Source organism: Jaculus jaculus, chromosome 5 (assembly GCF_020740685.1).
Source record: "Jaculus jaculus isolate mJacJac1 chromosome 5, mJacJac1.mat.Y.cur, whole genome shotgun sequence".
Lineage (NCBI taxonomy): Eukaryota > Metazoa > Chordata > Mammalia > Rodentia > Dipodidae > Jaculus > Jaculus jaculus.
In genome coordinates this window covers 77,637,972-77,656,950 of record NC_059106.1, presented here as the reverse complement: position 1 = coordinate 77,656,950, position 18,979 = coordinate 77,637,972, and the positions used below count along the sequence as shown (strand labels likewise).

Below are 18,979 nucleotides of genomic sequence, written 5' to 3'. Positions count from 1 at the left end.
GGAGAGATGGCTTAGCGGTTAAGCGCTTGCCTGTGAAGCCTAAGGACCCTGGTTCAAGGCTTGATTCCCCAGGACCCACTTTAGCCCGATGCACAAGGAGGTGCATGCATCTGGAGTTCGTTTGCAGTGGATGAAGGCCCTGGTGCGCCTATTCTCTCTCACGCTCTATCTGCCTCCTCCTCTCTCTGTTGCTCTCAAATAAATAAAAATAAACAAAAAATTTTTAAATTTTACTTTATTTAAAAAAAAATGTGTGGTGGCACACGCCTTTAATCCCAGCACTTGGGAGACAAAGATAGGAAATTACTTTGAGTTCTAAAGACCAGCCTGGAACTATAGAATGAGTTCCAGTTCAGCCTAGGCTAGAGTGAGACCCTACCTCAAAAAAAAAAAAAAAAAATTGGTTTAAGGATTTCATATTTATACTCCCAGTAAGATCCTCAAAGCAACACTACAACTGGGACATTTTGGCTCCTTTTTTTATTGACAAGATAATAAGAAGGATAAAAGAAATAAAGCAGGTTCAGGAGAGTGTCATGGTAAACACCTATAATCCATGCACTAGGAGGGCTGAGGCAAGAATACCACATGTTAGAGACCAGTGTAGGGTACATACTGGGCAACTGTCTTTCCTAGCCTAAAAATAAAAAAGAAAGGTGGTGGGGTGGGGTGGGGGGGCGGGCGCAGAGAAGTTAATTTGCTTAAAGTCATAGCACTACAATGAGGAATTTATTCACGGCATAAATCTTTGCTCTTTTACACTCACTGTATCACAAGACTACAGACAGCCTGAGAGTCCCACTCTCCCTTTCAAACTCACTGGAAGCAGAACCACCAACAGTTCTGACTAAAACCTACAAGGGATGCTGTGTTTGTGCATGATGCCCTAGCTTTTAATCAAGAATATCTCCAGGTTAACCTATAGACAGGTTAAATGAGTTATTAGATTATCTGAAGGAAAGGCAAAAGGAGATAGGTGAAAAGGCCCAAATAACAAGGGAGAGATCTTAATCACAGTTCACACAAACAGGAGACACAAACTTACCAGAATTACAGGATACCTGTTGTGGGGGAGGAGGTGGGGGTGGTTGATGTGCTAACGTCTGATGGTTCGGATGGTGCTGTATGTGCTGATGTGGAGAGGGGTGTTGAGGGTGAGGAGGCGGCAGCTGGCTGTGTTGCTGTGGGTGTGGGGCTGGGTGCTGGGGACGTTGCGGATGCTGTGGTAAACCATGGGGTCGATGGGGTGTATGTGGAGACGGCTGTGTATGCATCTGAGGGTGGGACAGCGAGACCTGTGCAACCGAATTACTGCCTGGGGCACTGAGGCCGCTGTGACTATTGGTTAGGCTGCTTTGGTTGCTGTGTGGATGAGAGCTGACTGTACTGCTAGGAGAGTGCTGATAGGAACACGCAGTGTGGGGCTGCTGGGAAGACTCAGAAGGGATGTTCATCAAACCTAGAACAGTCAGAGAAAGCACGATCACTTACAGTCAGATCTCAATTTTGTTTCACGACAGACATTTATGAAATGACAGTGCAACACTGGTTCAGTTTCACAGGTGTTTATGGAATCACACACTGGGCTGTAGTAGCTGAGAAGATTAAGAGACACCATGTTCAACAACAGGAGTACCAAAAGCAGAAGCATACAAAGGTTTCAAAAACTTCATTCCTTGTCTATTTAGCTTAAAAAAAAAAAAATCCTGGTGCCAGAGAAGCACTGATTTCATCTATTCCCAATAAGATCCTAGGATTTTATGAGAAAACTATCAATGATTTACATTAATATTTTCAATCTCAAATTTTATGTATTTTTAGATATGCAATCTGGCCTAAAATTCACAATTCTCCTGCCTCAACTTCCCAAGTAGCTGGGATACCAGACAGGTGCCACTACACTTACCACACAATGACAAACATTAACATGTAAGTTTTACAACAGGGATTTTGTATATTTGTTCACTCCTACAAACAGGTAAACTTTGGAGTTAAAATGCTAGCATTTAAGTAAGTGACCCCTCCCCCGCAAAAAAAAAAATTCTATGTCTGAATTTAAATTCTAAGGTAACAAAAAATATATATATAAAGAGTTTGGAGGAAGGGTGGTTAGATTAGTACCCTTATACAAATCTCAAAGGTAGCAGCTAGTTCCATTCTGTCCTTTCTCTTCTGCCATGCTGAGGACAATGATGTTTGGCAGCATTTGAGAACATAGCTAGGTGTCATCTACGACAAACACCAAATCCACCAGCACTTTAACACTGGTATTTTACAGCCTCCAGAACTGTGATAAATTTCTTTTACTTATATATTAGCCAGTCTCAGTAACTTTGTTATAAAAAAGGAATAAAATATGGGATATTAAGCTTGACAATTAATTTTCAGTGGAGAGTTCTCAACAATTTCTGACTAGTATTCTATGGGGAAAAGACAATGTGACATGCTGATCCCATCATGACTAACTAAAATTAAACTAGCTGCTAACCAGAACACACTACAGCAACAATCTAGCATTTGACTGATATAATACTAAATTTCAATTAAAATTATTTTTTATTAAAATCTGATTTAAGTATGTTGTATAAAATAATAACCCACATCTTACCTCTAGCCAGTATGTTCATTTGTAAGTACTCTATCGAAAATTCACAAGTGTGGTGCTATTATATTCCAGAGCTAACGCACTGTTACTAACAGCCAGCACAAAAGCAAGGCTCAGCATCTCTCGTAGTGCATCATGCACCACTCCAAAACTTCACATGCCAAACATCACTAATTAATCCTGGCAGTCCTTTCCCACATGGCACAGATGCAGAGTCATAAGTCTCAACAGTGCTCTAGTATGCCCTAGTAATCAAGTAAAGTAGGCATGCAAGATGAAATTAATCTGCCATTCCTGTGCTATGACATAAATATACACATAGCACATAATGGATAACGTACAAGGAGTAAAATATAACCATCCAAACCTAATCATAAAGTGTTCTAAAATTAAAAAAGTGTAACAGCTGCTGTGTGCAATTAAAATAATACATGTTTATGTTACACATTTTTTAAAAAGAACTCACCTTGTTGACTAAGTGACTGCTCAAAAACCGACTTATAAAGGCTCCGAAATGAGGCACTAAGATCTTCAAAATTGTATTCTGTGAAAAGTAGTTGCTTGTCTCGTTCTGGAAGGTTGTACTGTGGCTGCTGCTGGGGTGTTAATGATTGAGAGACTGGTTCTGGGTGGTTTGTCACCTAACAAAAGAAAACAACAAATTCAGTGGCTCTATGCTGCAACTGGTTTATTAAATAACAAAAGGCATTAGTGCCAACATGGGAAACCAAGAGTAATGATGACCTCTTTGGCTTTCCCATCTCCTAGTCAGGTACCCTTTTACGTGTATATAGAGAAAAATCATTAACACGAATTTTCAAGACCCACACAATCTGACCTAACCCTCCCACTCACAAAAGAGGGGGAAACGCTTTGAAGAAACTAAATGACTAGTGAAGATTATACAATTAATGACTCAGGGTCAGATTTTTTTTTTCCCAGATTCCACAGTCTTCATCTTATTTCTACAAAATTTCATCTCCAACTGAACTCTTTAAACAGCTACTAGCACTTCTTTCAACTATTCAACTAATAAAGCATGTTAAGTCCAGGTACTGTATGTGTATCAGCAGATGTATGACACCACTCAAAGCAGCCCTCTTCATTTCTAGAAGGGAAAGAGGGAGGAAGGGAAGGAAGCTAAGGAGAAATGAGAAATCAAGAGGTAAAAAATGAGAGTGAGCTGGGCGTGGTGGCACATGCCTTTAATCTCAGCACTTGGAAGGCAGAGGTAGGAGGATTGTCGTGAGTTCAAGGCTACCCTGAGACCACAGAGTGAACTCCAGATCAGCCTAAACTAGAATGAGACCCTACCTCAAAAAACCAAAATTAAAAAAAAAAAAAAAAAAAAGAGGGGCTGGAGAGATGGCTTAGTGGTTAATCGCTTGCCTGTGAAGCCTAAGGACCCCGGTTCAAGGCTCGATTCCCCAGGACCCACGTTAGCCAAATGCACAAGGGGGCACATGTATCTGGAGTTCATTTACAGTGGCTGGAAGCTGTGGCATGCCCATTCTCTCTCTCTCTCTCTCTCCTTCTCTCTGTTGCTCTCAAATAAATAAATAATAATAAACAAAAAAAAAAAAAAAGAGAGAGAGAGAGAGAGAGAGAGGCCAGGCATGGTGGCTCATGCCTTTAATCCCAACATTCAGGAGGCAGAGGTAGGAGGATCCCCATGAGTTTGGGGCCACCCTGAGACTACATAGTGAATTCCAGGTCAGCCTGAACTAGAGTGAAACCCTACCTCAAAAAACAAAACAAAAAAAAAAAAAAAAGCAAGACTGGGTTTGTAGTTTGATGATATGAGTGTTTGCCAAGAATGTATAAGACACTGAGTATAATACCAGTACCAACCAAACCCTGACCCCCAAAACAAAACAAAAAAAAGGCCCCTGACAAGAAAACCCAGAAGAAATCCTGAAGAAAGAGAACAGAGAGGGGCCCTGAGTTGTGTGCTGGGGAGAGAAGCACCACAAATGCCTGAAAAATAAAATTGAAATAAGATTAACAGAAGACAATCATATGAATTTTTTTTTTTTTTTTGAGGTAGGGTCTCACTCTAGTTCAGGCTGACCAGGAATTTGCTATGTAGCCTCAGGGTGGCCTCAAACTCACAGTAATCCTCCTATCTCTGCCTCCCAAATGCTTGGATTAAGGGGTGTGTGCCATCACACCTGGCTTTTTTTTTTTTTAAACAGGAAGTAAAGTCTTGCTCTAGCCCAAGCTGACCCAGAATTCACTATGTAGTCTCAGGGTGGCCTTGAACTCATGGTGATCCTCATGCCTCTGCCTCCTTAGCGCCGGGATTAAAGGCATGTACTACTATGCCTGGCTTAAAAAAAAAAAATTATCAAAGAGAGAATTGGCATACTAGGGCCTCTAGCCATTGAAATCTAACTCCAGATGCATGCATCACCTTGTGTATCTTGTGTATCTGGCTTACATGGGTTCTGTGGAGTCAAACCTAGGTCCTTAGGTTTTTCAGGCAAGCACCTTACCCACTAAGACATCTCACTAACCTATTCTGGTTTTTTTGGTATGGTGCAGAGAGTCGAACCTAAGACCCTGCATATATGCTAGGCAAGCACCCTAACACTTGATCAGCCTTACACAGAATGGGTATAAATACATGTCATAAAGCTGCTTGGCTGAGATACAAAATCCATTCCTCCTCTACAGAGTGACCATTATTCATGTAGTATGCCTCATAGATCTGGTTTGGAACTATCATTGGAGATGCACAAACCTGACACCATTCTGATCTGGCTTATACATCCTATTATGTATACAAACCTTCACTGTGTAAAGACTCATATTTTTAAGTCAAATAGTCTCTGTAAATAATCAGAGTGTTTCATTTGATATGGACTATTTACTGTCTTTGGATGTTATGGGTAAATCATAAGCCCAAGCAGCACTGGTCACCACAATGATGCTCAAAGAATATTTGACTAACAGCCTGTTGAATGAGAATAGTGCTTTACACTGCCTAACTTTCGAAGGCATTTAACCCACTTCCACAGCAGGCACCTCACTCAATAGACACTTCTTTTGTAGAGACAGGGACTCTCCTTCACTGTAGCAGTAACTAAGCTTGAACTTCTGATTCTCCTGTCTCCTCCACTTGAGGGTCAGGATTACAGTTCCTCCCACAGTTTGTGATGCTGGGGGATCAAACCCAGGCTTCTTGCATGCTAAATGAGCCATCTATCAACTGAGCCATCTATCAACTGAGCCACATTAGGCACCAATAAATGGTTCTTTAATTTTTACATTTATTGTATCTTATGATAATGAACCCACTATTTGATTTCTATTGGTCAAGAGTTTTACACTTATTTTAAAATCAATTCTTTTTCTTTTGTTTTTTTTTCCCTCACAGCTATCCTCCTACCTCTGCCTTCCAAGTGCTGGGATTAAAGGCATGCACCACCATGTCCAGCTCTAAAAATCAAATCTTTGCTTAGTTTGCTTTAATACTCAATTCTTTTAAAAATAATTTCATCATTACTAGGTCACTAATCCACCTCTTGATCAACTCAGTACAAGTTGGAGCTCTGTATCTATGGGTTCCATGTCCAGCCACAAAAACAAAATATTTTGAGAAAAAAATTACTTGCATTGAACATAAACAACCTTTTTCCCCTTGTCATTGTTCTAAACAGAGTATAACTATTATGTAATATCTACATTGTATTAGGTACTGTAAGTAATCTAAAGATGAAATAAAGTATGTGAAATGTGCATAGGCTATTATGCTTTACCATTTTAACTACTAAACATGTGTTTGCACATTCATTGCATCATAGCATTTTAATTCGGTACTTATATTCTACCAAGTTAGATATTACTACACCATTTTATATGAGAGACCTGATTACACTTTTGATATTTGTACCCATGGTGAGGGTCTAAAATCAATCCCCAATTAAGGGATGATAAATTTCTCTTAGTAGGGACACGTATACAGGGGGTAGAACATGTATTAGAGAATATTTTTTTCCATTTTTCCAGCCTTTTCTTTGTGAGTTTGTTTATTTTAAAGACAGGGCCCTGCTATGTAGTCCAGGCTGCTCTGAAACTTGCAATCCTTCTACTTGAGCCTCCTAAGTGCTGGGATTATTTAGGTATGGACCACTATACTCAAGTGAAAAAATGTTTCTCTTGCCTTTTAATCTGAAATTTTGGCTGGACTTAACATCTGTTCTCCAAATTATCTTCAGACATTTAGTTTGCTGAAGAGAAGTCTGATTTGTTTTTCTTTATGCTTAACTTCTTTCTTATGCCAAATATTTATAAGGGTGATCACTTTTGAAATTTTAATTTTATAATAATGTGTCTAAAAACAGGCTTTTCGGGCTAAAGAGATGGCCTAGCAGTTAAGGCACATGCCTGAGAAGCCTATGGTTTGATTCTCCAGGTCCCACGTAAGCCAGATGCACATGGTGGCACATGTGTCTGGGGTTCGTTTGCAGTGACTAGACGCCCTGGAGCACCCATTCTCACTCATTCACTTACTCTCTAATAAATAAATAAAAATAAAACCTTAAAAATAAAAACTAGGCTTTTCCCTCAACTTTTACCCTAGAAATCAGTAGCTTTTAAAATCTCTATTTCTTCTCAACACTGCTCCTGGTTTTCTCTGGTTTCTTTAGCAGGGAGTCCTCTACTTCTCAGTCTTTTGTCACTGATCTTCTCCTCCCTATTCCAAAAGGTGTTATATAGCCCAGGCTGGCCTGGCATTGTCTCAGCTTCCACCATGCCTAACTTATTGTTCTTTTATGTAACATTTTATGTAACTCAGTCCTCTTTTATGTAACATTTATTCTGTTTTTTCTTTCTGAGGAGTTCTCTCCAGAGCACTAATAGCAGTTCCACAGTCAACTTTGTTGTTCCTTTATTCATTGTGAATTCTCTCTTTTTTTTTTTTGTTTGTTTTTTTAACCTCAGGTTCCTTCCTTTGCATCTTTGTGCTATATGAGTTTTTCTCTATCACTCATCCTAGACTGGAGAGTAACCTGGTGAGATCAAACTTCAAACCAATGAACAGTGTAGTGTACTCTAGCCAACTGTTTGGGCCAGAGCTGGATGGTTTGAAAAGAAATATCGAATGTTCTTATAGTAGCTATCAAATGAGACAGGAGCAGGAACATTTACACCCCGGTCCTTTTACAGCACACTTTGCTTTCCAGAACACTACCTCTACCTTTCTGTTTTTTAAGTTTTTTTCCTCAAATACTATAGAATATCATCAACATGACTCTCTTCTTACTCTAAATGTTTTTTAATTGGAGACAGAACACATAAATCATCAGAATATATACTAACTCGGTAAAATATTAAGTGCCAAATTAAAATACTATCAAGGTAGAAATCTACTTCACTTACTAAATTCATGACATGATTAGCAAGAAATATACATCTTCCATTTTTTATTGGCATTTCAAGTATGCTTGATTGAGATTTTGCACTAAATAAATACCCAACAAAGAAACTAACTTCACCAACACTTACTGGTGTGTAACTATGCACACTCCCAACACTGTTCAAATTGACAGATGCCAAACTCTGGTCTGAAAGACTGTTGTTAAGGCTACTGCGTGGGCTATCACTACCATCTTGATCAGTGTTGTACAAGGTTACCTAGGATGAAAAGAAAAGCAATACCTGAGTAAGTAGTTACTACAATAAATATGCAATGAAATAATTTTCTCACTGTTCCCAAATGAAAACATATTACCTGTCTAGAAGTAGACAGATTAACTTTACCAGATATAGTTAAGAAATATTTAATGAGATCAGATAATAGATTTTTAATGTTACACACACACACAGAGTGCAGGGAAGTGGCAAGAGTTCAGCTCCTGCAGAAGTTTATCATAGAAAACATTTTAACAGACCTTCAGTTTGTCTAAAATAAGCATGATAATTAAAACAAAAAAATGGTATGAAACAGAAGGCTAGCCTTATCTTTCTTAAGGTTCTGGTCAGATGTTGCTATCAATTTAATTTTATCAATTATGTAAACCCCAACTTATCTTTCTGTACTCCCACTTCCACTACCAGAGTACTACTTTCTTCATTTCCTAATACATAATCACAGACAACAGAGAGGCATCGCCTCAGTATACAGTTAATAAGTATTTCCTGAACTTAGTAACCATTCTGTCTGTGGGAAAAGGGGTTATTCTTTTTTTTTTCGAGGTAGGGTCTCACTCTAGCCCAGGCTGACCTGGAATTCACTATGTAGTCTCAGGGTGGCCTCAAACTCACGGCGATCCTCCTACCTCTGCCTCCTGAGTCCTTGGATTAAAGGCGTGCACCACCATGCCCAGCCCGAAAAGGGGTTATTCTTAATGCTCACTCACGTTTGCCCTATCAGGGTGAACACACAGCAAACTGGGCATATACAGAATTATCTAAGAAATATAAGGAAGAAAAGGTACAAAATAAATTCTAACAAAAACCTTTATCTATAGTTCTAGCCAGACGTAGTGGTACATATGACTTTTAATCCCAGCACTCAGGAGGTAAAGGTAGAGAATCGCCTGTGAGTTTGAAGATAGCCTGGAACTATAGAGTGAGTGAGTTCTAGGTCAGCCGGGGCTAGAGTGAGTCCCTGTCTTGAAAAACCAAACAACAAGAAAAAACAACAAAAAAAGCCGCAACAATTAAAAAAAAAAAAAAAAAAAAAAAAAAAACCTTTCTGGGGCTGGAGATACAGCTTAGCAGTTAAGGCACTTGCGTGCAAAGCCTAAGGACCCATGATCAACTTTCCAGATCCCACATAAGCCAGACGCACAAAGGTGAGGCAAGCACAAGGTTACACATACCCACTAGATGGCACAAACGTCTGGAGTTCAATCGCTGTGGCTGAGGCCCTGGCGTGCCCTTTTTTTTCTCTCTCTCAAATAAAAAAATTGAAAAAAGTCCTTCTGGCCGAATACTTCCAGTCTACATTTATGTTTCATTTAAGACAAACAACCTGGGATGGAGAGATAGCTTAGCAGTTAAGGTACTTGTCTGCAAAGCCAAAGGACCCAGGTTCGTTTTCCTAGGACCTACATAAGCCAGATGTACAAGGTGGCACATACATCTGGGATTTGTCTACACCAGCTAGAGGCCCTGACATTCATATTCTCATTCATACTCTCTCTCAGATATATAAAAATATTTTAAAAAATATTTAAAACAACCAACCTGATTAACCCTTAGGTGCTGTGATTTGAAAGTAAAATGTCCCCCACATCTAATATGTTTGTGATTAAGCCTCACTAATCCCCAACTGGTGGTGCTTTGGAGTGGGTGTTGCTGGGGGTGAGCCTTGGGGTGTTCAGCCCAACCCCACCTACCATAGCTAGTTCACTCTCTCTACTTCCTCCCTGCTACTGTGGAGATGTGATGCCCAGCTATCGTCTCTTCCTATGCTTTCCCTGCCATGATAAACATTTCCTTGGAAACTGTAAACTGGAAATAAACCTTTTCCTTCCATAAGCTACTTCTGGTCAGGTGTTTTGTCCTAGCAACGAGAAAATAATTGCTGCACTAGAATACTCCCCCCACACAAAAAAAAGCTATAAAATAACAAATTACAAAGCATCCCATGACCATTTTCTTAGCTGCTCATTCATTCTCTCCTATATAGGCTCAGATGTCTATCACTGAGGCCAAAAGTAGTAACCATCATTTTGGACAACTCTAGTTTAATTGTGGGGAGGATCAATATTTCCATTGAAATATGACATACAGGAATTATAAAAAGTACAAATAATGGGCATACTTATGTATAACATATAATAGTTTTCAAGCTTTGATCTTACACCTCCCTTTTGGTTTTAAAAATTAAGGAGCTTTTTTATGTTGATACATCTAACAATAACTGGCATGTTAAAAATCAAAACTCAATTATTAATTCATTTTAAAATAACAATTACAAATCTAATTACATGTTATCATTAAAAATATCCTCATAGCGCTGGAGAGATGGCTTAGTGGTTAATGTGTTTGCCAGTAAAGCCTAAGGACCTGGGTTTGATTCCCCAGTACCCATGTAAAGCCAGATGCACAAAGTGGCACATGCATATGGAATTTATTTGCAGTGGCTAGAGGCCCTGGCACATCCAATCTCCCCCCCCATACACACACACATACACCTTTATCTATATTTTTATCTACCTATCTATATGCATTTTGTTCTGTTGTGTTGCTTAAGTGGAAGTATAGAAAGGCAGCATGGTAAAAAGAGGAGTCTTTTGTTGCTGTTGATGATGTTTGTTTATTTATTTGACAGTGACAGAGAAAGATAAAGAGAAGGAATGGGCACACCAGGGCCTCCAGCCATTGCAAAACAAACTCCAGATGTGTGCAACCCCTGTGCATCTGGCTAACATGGGTCCTGGGGAATTGGGCTTTGTCCTTAGGCTTCATAGGCAAGTGCTTTACCGCTAAGCCATCTCTCCAGCTCGACTTTTAAAAAGATTTTATTTTTATTTACTTATTAGAGTCAGAGTCAGGGGTGAGGGGAGAATGGCCACACCAGGGCTTCCAGCCACTGCAAACAAACTCCAGATGCATGAGCCACCATGTGCATCTGGCTTACGTGGGACCTGGAGAATTGAACCTGGGTCCTTGGGCTTTACAGGCATCCACCTTAACCGCTAAGCCATCTCTACAGTCCTTTTGTGTGTATAGGGGGGTGTAGTTTCAAGATAGGGTCTCACTCTCGTCCAGATTGGTCTCAAACTCACAGCACTCCTCCTACCTCCATCTCCCAAGTTCTAGGTTTAAAAGCATGCAACACCACATCTGGCTTAAGAGCATTTTAATGTTTTTGTTTTTGTTTGGTTGGGTTTTTTTTTTTTGGCTAACTATGGACAGTCTTTGATGCTACCTCAAAACAAAACAAATGGCAATTTTTTAAAAAAAAATTATTTGAGAGCGACAGACACAGAAAGAAAGACAGATAGAGGGAGAGAGAGAGAGAGAGAGAATGGGCACGCCAGGGCTTCCAGCCTCTGCAAACGAACTCCAGACACGTGCGCCCCCTTGTGCATCTGGCTAACGTGGGACCTGGGGAACCGAGCCTCGAACCGGGGTCCTTAGGCTTCACAGGCAAGCGCTTAACCACTAAGCCATCTCCTCCAGCCCACAAGTGGCAATTTTTCTTTTTTTTTTTTTTAATTTTTATTAACATTTTCCATGATTATAAAATATATCCCATGGTAATTCCCTCCCTCCCCACCCCCACACTTTCCCATTTGAAATTCCATTCTCCATCATATTACCTCCCCATTACAATCATTGTAATTATATATATACAATATCAACCTATTAAGTATCCTCCTCCTTTCCTTTCTCTACCCTTTATGTCTCCTTTTTACCTTCCTTGCCTCTGCTACTAAGTATTTTCCTTCTCACGCAGAAGCCCAATCATCTGTAGCTAGGATCCACATATGACGGAGAACATGTGGCGCTTGGCTTTCTGGGCCTGGGTTACCTCACTTAGTAAAATCCTTTCCAGGTCCGTCCATTTTTCTGCTAATTTCATAACTTCATTTTTCTTTACCACTGAGTAGAACTCCATTGTATAAATGTGTCACATCTTTATTATCCACTCATCTGTTGAGGGACATCTAGGCTGGTTCCATTTCCCAGCTATTATAAATGGAGCAGCAATAAACATGGTTGAGCACGTACTTCTAAGGAAATGAGATGAGTCCTTTGGATATATGCCTAGGAGTGCTATAGCTGGGTCATATGGTAGATCAATCTTTAGCTGTTTTAGGAACCTCCACAGTTTTCCACAATGGCTGGACCAGATTGCATTCCCACCAGCAGTGTAGAAGGGTTCCTTTTTTTCCACATCCCCGCCAACATTTATGATCATTTGTTTTCATGATGGTGGCCAATCTGACAGGAGTAAGATGGAATCTCAATGTAGTTTTAATCTGCATTTCCCTGATGACTAGTGACGTAGAACATTTTTTTAGATGCTTATATGCCATTGTATTTCTTCCTTTGAGAACTCTCTATTTAGCTCCATAGCCCATTTTTTGATTGGCTTGTAGGATTCCTTATTATTTAACTTTTTGAGCTCTTTGTATATCCTAGATATTAATCCTCTATCAGATATATAGCTGGCGAAGATTATTTTCCATTCTGTAGGTTGCCTTTTTGCTTTTTTCACTGTGTCCTTTGCAGTGCAAAATCTTTGTAATTTCATGAGGTCTCAGTGATTAATCTGTGGTTTTATTGCCTAAGCAATTGGGGTTGTATTCAGAAAGTCTTTGAAGTGGCAATTTTTAAATAAGTTCTAATGTAGAAGCAGAAAACATGACAACAATTTTTTTTTTTTTTTAAACCCAGGCCCGAGTCTCAGGGTGTGCTTCTTTTTTTTTTTTTAAAAAATTTATTTTTATTTTTATTTGAGAGCGACAGACACAGAGAAAAAGACAGATAGAGGGAGAGAGAGAATGGGCACGCCAGGGCTTCCAGCCTCTGCAAACGAACTCCAGATGCTTGCGCCCCCTTGTGCATCTGGCTAACGTGGGACCTGGGGAACTGAGCCCTGAACCGGGGTCCTTAGGCTTCACAGGCAAGCGCTTAACCGCTAAGCCATCTCTCCAGCCCGACAACAAATTTTTTATACTCTCAAAACCCACTGTTCAACCATGTACTTTAAATGGGCCATTTATCCAAACATAATTTTATACACCATATATTAATCATCTGGAAAATGATTTAGTAAGTTATATTATTTAGTAAGTTACTTTTAAATGTTGACTATATCATCATACAACAGACACACACACACTGTTGTCACCAGCACCTCAATCTTATTAGGAACATCTTTGTGAAATGTGGGAAACTGTCAGACATCCTGTAGCAAAGTCTCCTAAAATTCTGGGTTTTGACTCAAAGCTCAAATTTTACCACAAGAAACAGATGTCAATTGTTTTCCTTGAAGCTACAGATTCATTCCTTTCTTTTCCAAGAAAATATTTGCCAAACACTCAAATTAAATAATCATTGTCAGTTGTTTGGTCAAGTGAAAACAGTAAGATAGTGGCTTCTAACTCAATCACAAAATGCTTTTCTTGGAGACCACTGTACTTCAGCATGCATCATCCCACAGAACTCTACAAAGATGTGAATTCATTGGCCACAACTTAATCAAACTACTTTGACCACCTTACCTAAGATAGTCCCATGTAAAGCTGTTTTTTTTTTCTTTCTTTCTTTTTAAAAAATATTTATTTAAGAAAGAGAAAGACACAGGGAGAAAGAGGGAGAGAGAGAATGGGTGTGTCGGGGCCCCCAACCACTGCAAACGAACTCCAGATGCATGTGCCATCTTGTGCATCTGGCTTACATAGATCCTAGGGAATCAAACTGAGGACCTTTGGCTTTGCTGGCAAATGCCTTAACTGCTAAGCCATCTCTCCAGCCCTCTTTTCCTCTTTTTTAAGCTTAAAGTGTGTGACACTAAATACAAACACTACTAGCACAGTTAAGTGGCACTGCCTTGATTTGTGTTAAAATGCCAGTAGGTTTACTTTATACACCACTGCTTGTCAGCAAATCAGTGAAGTTGTAAATAAAAAAAAACAATCAGCATATATATTATTAAGAAATCACTTCTGACCTCATGGACTTCCTTTACAAAGGTCTGCAATACCCAGGTGCCCACAGGTGACTACACTTCTGAGAACTGCTGACACTCCACCTCACAGTTCTCCCAAAGTCCTTCTCTTACACCTGTCAATCATCAGTGTCAGCTGTTGTCCACCGCAGGTCTGTTACTGTCAACACGTGTATGTACTTGTATCATTCCTAGCTAGTTTTCCTAGTTTGAAATTGCGTACAGTTACTTTTTTCACAAAGCCTTGTTTCCTACTGCATTATCTGCTCTAAATATTACTGCCTTCCTATTTAAAAAAAAAAAATTGTTTTTATCTGATTGAGAACCATCGCTTCAAACTTCTATTTAGGCTTCAGAAATATCTAAAATTGCTTTTTATATATAAAGTTTTCCATTATTTTACACCACTTATTTAAAGACTACTGAATTCTGTTCTATGAGTATGTCTATCATGTTAGTAACAGCAGACTTACTCTTGCCTGGTGACTAGAAGAATAAGTCCTCCATTTTTTCATCTTTTTCTTCAATATTTTCTTCAGCTACTATTGGCAACTTGGATTCCCATTTGTATTTTGAAGATGCTTATCATTTTCTAGTTGCCTCTCCCTTCCACCAAGTGTACATCAGAATTTTTGACTGACATTACATTAAATTTGCTATCACTGGTAAAAGCTAACTTCTTTACAACAAACTGCTACATAAAAAAAAATTATGTACTGTGCCAGGTGTGGTGGCACACGCCTTTAATCCCAGCACTTAGAAGGCTGAGGTAGGAGAATCACCATGAGTTCGATGGCTACCCTGAGACCTGAGTGAATTCTAGGACAGCCTGCGCTAGAGTGAGACCCTAACTCAAAAAAATCCAAAAATAGAGCTGGATAAGATGGCTTAGTGGTTAAGGTGCTTGTCTGTGAAGCCTATGTTCAACTCTCCAGGTCCCACATAAGCCAGATGCACAAAGTGACACAAGTATACAAGGTTATACATGCACACAAAGTGGCACACACATCTGGAGTTTGATTGCAGTGGCTGGAGGTCCTGGTGCACTAATTCTCTCTCTTTTCCTTGCATTAAAAAAAGGCCTGTCTTCCCACACACACACACACAAATCAAAAAATATATATAGTACTGATTTAGCTAATAATCTTTTTTTCTCTTAAGTTTTTAGTTTTATGTAGAATTATTTCACTTAATCCTATTTGATGCTTTTGAATGCTAACATGCTACCTTTACATTTTTATTTCCTGTCTGATTAGTATACAGAAATACAACTGATTTCTAAAATCAAACTGTGGTCTTCTACCAAGAGATTTTTATACATTCACTGATTTATGAAAGCTGTGAGGTTTGGGGATTTTCCATGTAAGTAATCTGTGCAATTGTGAATAGCTGGGCTTCTTACATCTCCCAAGTGTCTATACAACATGTCTGATATGTCTTTTAGTCTTCCCATAAAATGCAGGTGTATCTGTCATAATGTTCTTTCTTAAGCTGGTGCTAGTCCTTTCTCGAGGAGTTTCATTGCTGGGTTTCTTCACACTGAGTTGCTTCATACCACTTCTTTGCTGCCTATTGATTTTTCTTATTTTTCTTATTTTTGCTTATTAAACAGTCCTCTTGCCTAAGTATTTCAAGGGCTAGGATTACAGATGTGTACCCCTATGCCCAGGGGCTGCCTGGTAATCTATTGGCTATCAGACATTGTGATTTGTATCTCACTTCATGACACCTTTTGTAGCAATACAAATATTCTTTAGCTTACTGATTACTGCTACTGTACAATCTCCTTCTACTACTTCATGGAGTTTATTATGATCTTCCTCCTCTAAATTTGTTTTGCTTTTGTTTCTAGATGTTTGAGTTATTAATATTTAACCTATATGTAGTCTAGTATTTACCATTCTTCACATCAAAGCCTCTGTGATGTGTCATATTTCTATTTTTCGTTGGGTCAGTATTTTCTAATTTCCACCAAGGTGTTAAGGCACTTGTCTGCGAACCATAAGGAGCCAGGTTTGACTCCCTAGAACCCTCGTAAGCCAGACACATAAGGTGACACATGTGCACAAAGTGGCACACCCATCTGGAGTTCGTCTGCAGTGGCTAGAGGCCCTGGCGTGCCAATTTCCTCTCTCTCTCTCATAAAAATCACAGCAAGAAAAAAGGAAGGGCAAAAGCCAGAGGACAAAGTAAGAACAAGACTGAAAGAGTACGAATGTCTGTAGAAAAGATGCATAGCTTCAAGCTACTCACTGCCTAGTAGGAAGGAAGCTGACATACAAAAGTAAAATAACTCTTGAACTTCCCAAACCATTTTAAAGTTCTAACAAATCTAATTACTTTGCAGAGAGATATTTGCATCTATGAATAATGAACCAGCATCACAAAGATGCAGCAGACTACCAAATACCCTATCAGGGTATGTTCCTAAACTCAAATATTACTAAAACAAGTGACCACCATTCCAAAGATCTCTATCAGGTTGTCTTAATGATTCTACTGACTCCTTGGAATTCGACATTTTCTTCAATTACCTATTTGGAAAGCTGATGATGGTTTTGAAACAAATTGATTCAATAATAAAATGCTAGCTCAGAAATTCTATCAATGGGAACTGGCATGTTAAAAATTTAAATTAGTACAAAACTTCTCAGTTTGCACTTTCCAATTTCTCCAGACAAATATTTCTTTGCAGTTTGTTTTTGGTTTACAGTAATGGGGATTGAACCCAGTGGCTTACACATGGTAGGTACTCTACCACTGTCTACTAGCTCGTTTTAAAGTTTTTGAAACAAAGGATCACTAAGTTGCTCACAATGGCCTTGACCTCATTTTGTAGGTCAGGGCAACTTTGAACTTGTGAACTCCAGCTTCAATCTCCTAAATAGCTGAGATTATAGGACTGCACCACCATGCCCAGCATTTGTACATACTCAACGCATTCTGGATGCAGATCTTAAGCTGCCATGTATAACATAAGCAAATATCTAAAATTGACTACAAAGTGCTCTACTATCATTATAAAAGCAAATTAAATTACTCAAGGACATTAGAAACATGTTTAAAAAACAGAATTACTTTGTTAGTCACAGTGTTGATTGCCAGAGTTGGAGAGGCACTTCCCGAAATAATACACTCCATTCCCAAAGAATCTGAATCTATGCTATATGGAGTTGAGGCCTAAAATACAAGAACAAAATAAATAATTATTAGCTCATATATCCAGCAATTATTAACACAGTTTTAAGGGATTTCATCAAATTCTCCAACATCTAGCATCATGCCTTCTAAACATACCTTACACAACTACTGAAATTTCTTCTACAGTATCTTAGCATGCAACGGACCTGACAGCACAGAAGCCACTGGTATGGCTATTCCCTAACAACTCTTTCAGTGGATTTCAGGGCAGCCTGGCACAAATTATAAATTTCTGCAGTGAAGCTGACTAAAAGCTTTCTAATATCTATTTTTCCTGTCTCCTTTTTAAGTAACAGCTCATGGCTTTTTAGCTAAAGACCACCTTTCCCATTTCTTGTGGCCATTTAGCTATGGCATGGCCAGTAAGATGAGAGTATGAGTGATGTGTGCAACTTCTGCAAAATTTCTTTGAAAGAAACTTGCTTGCCTGCAATCTCTCTCCCATGCTTTCTGCAGGCTAGAACATAGGTAGTAGGGAAGCAGTGATCTGTTTAACATGAAAGGTTAAGGTAGTATTTAGAAACACTGGAATAATCCTATGGGACAGAGCTGTTTATCTCTCTCACCCAAGCTGCAGACTTGAATGTTTTAACTAAGGAAGAAACAAAATCTCTCTGGTTAAAATCTCTCTGTTTTATTGTTCTTGCTCTGTGTGTAACAGCCACTGAAAAATATTCTACATAATACAAGTTAAATGCACTGTTTATAGAGCTACCATGAGTTTCAAAAATAGTACAGTTAATAAAGGTTTTCTGTACTTAAATTTCTGAAATGTATATATTATGTTAACTTATCTCTCCCTCAAGGGACCTCAAAAGCTCAACTTCAATGGCAAAAATTAAAGAAAGCCAAATGTAATCCTCCTGTCTCTGCCTCCAGGAGTGCTGGGATTAAAGTTGTACATCAACATGCCTGCCTGGCAGCTTTTTCTTTCTTTTTTTTTTTAAAGGCATGGTCTCACTGTAGCGCAGGATGACTTGGAATTCAAAGCAATCCTCCTACCTTAGCCTCCCAAGTGCTAAGAGTAAAGGAGTGTGCCACTACACCCAACTTAAAAAAAAAAAAAAAAGTTTTTTTTGTTTTGTTTTGGTTTTTGGTTTATTGAAGTAGGGTCTCACTCTAGCCCAGACTGACCTGGAATGCACTATGGAGTCTCAGAGTAGCCTCGAACTCACAGGAATCCTCCTACCTCTGTCTCCCGAATGTTGGGATTAAAGGTGTGTGCCACCACGACAGGGCTTCCAGACACTGTAACTGAATCCCAGGTGCATGTTGTCATCTGTGTGCATGTGCCACCTTGTGCGTTTGAGTCACCTTGTGCATCTGATTTATGTGGGACCTGGAGAGTTGGACATGGGTCCTTAGGCTTGACAGCCCCCAAACATGCATTTTTTAAAGGATGACACGTGGGGCTAGAAATATAGTTCAGTTACAGAATATCTGCTTAGCAGGTATAAGGCCCTGGCTTCATCCTCAACACCATCAAAAACAAAAAAAGTAAAGGAAAATTATAGTAGCTATTAAAAAAAAAAACT

General features: G+C 39.1%; 1 protein-coding gene across 5 annotated transcripts in view; it reads right to left on the bottom strand.

The window, feature by feature from the left end:
* Foxj3 (forkhead box J3) overlaps positions 1 to 18,979 on the bottom strand; it is a 131,552-nt gene that overhangs the window by 9,351 nt on the left and 103,222 nt on the right. For 3 of the 5 annotated variants that reach the window (XM_045149446.1, XM_004670481.3, XM_045149445.1), the window contains 4 exons: positions 17,322 to 17,423; positions 8,117 to 8,245; positions 3,072 to 3,246; positions 1,046 to 1,459 (listed from right to left, as the gene is read on the bottom strand). In XM_045149446.1, the coding sequence (XP_045005381.1) occupies positions 1,046 to 1,459; positions 3,072 to 3,246; positions 8,117 to 8,245; positions 17,322 to 17,423 (820 nt within the window). The remainder of the gene's footprint in view (positions 1 to 1,045; positions 1,460 to 3,071; positions 3,247 to 8,116; positions 8,246 to 17,321; positions 17,424 to 18,979) is intronic. The other 2 variants (XM_045149447.1, XM_045149448.1) reach the window with 2 other exon arrangements.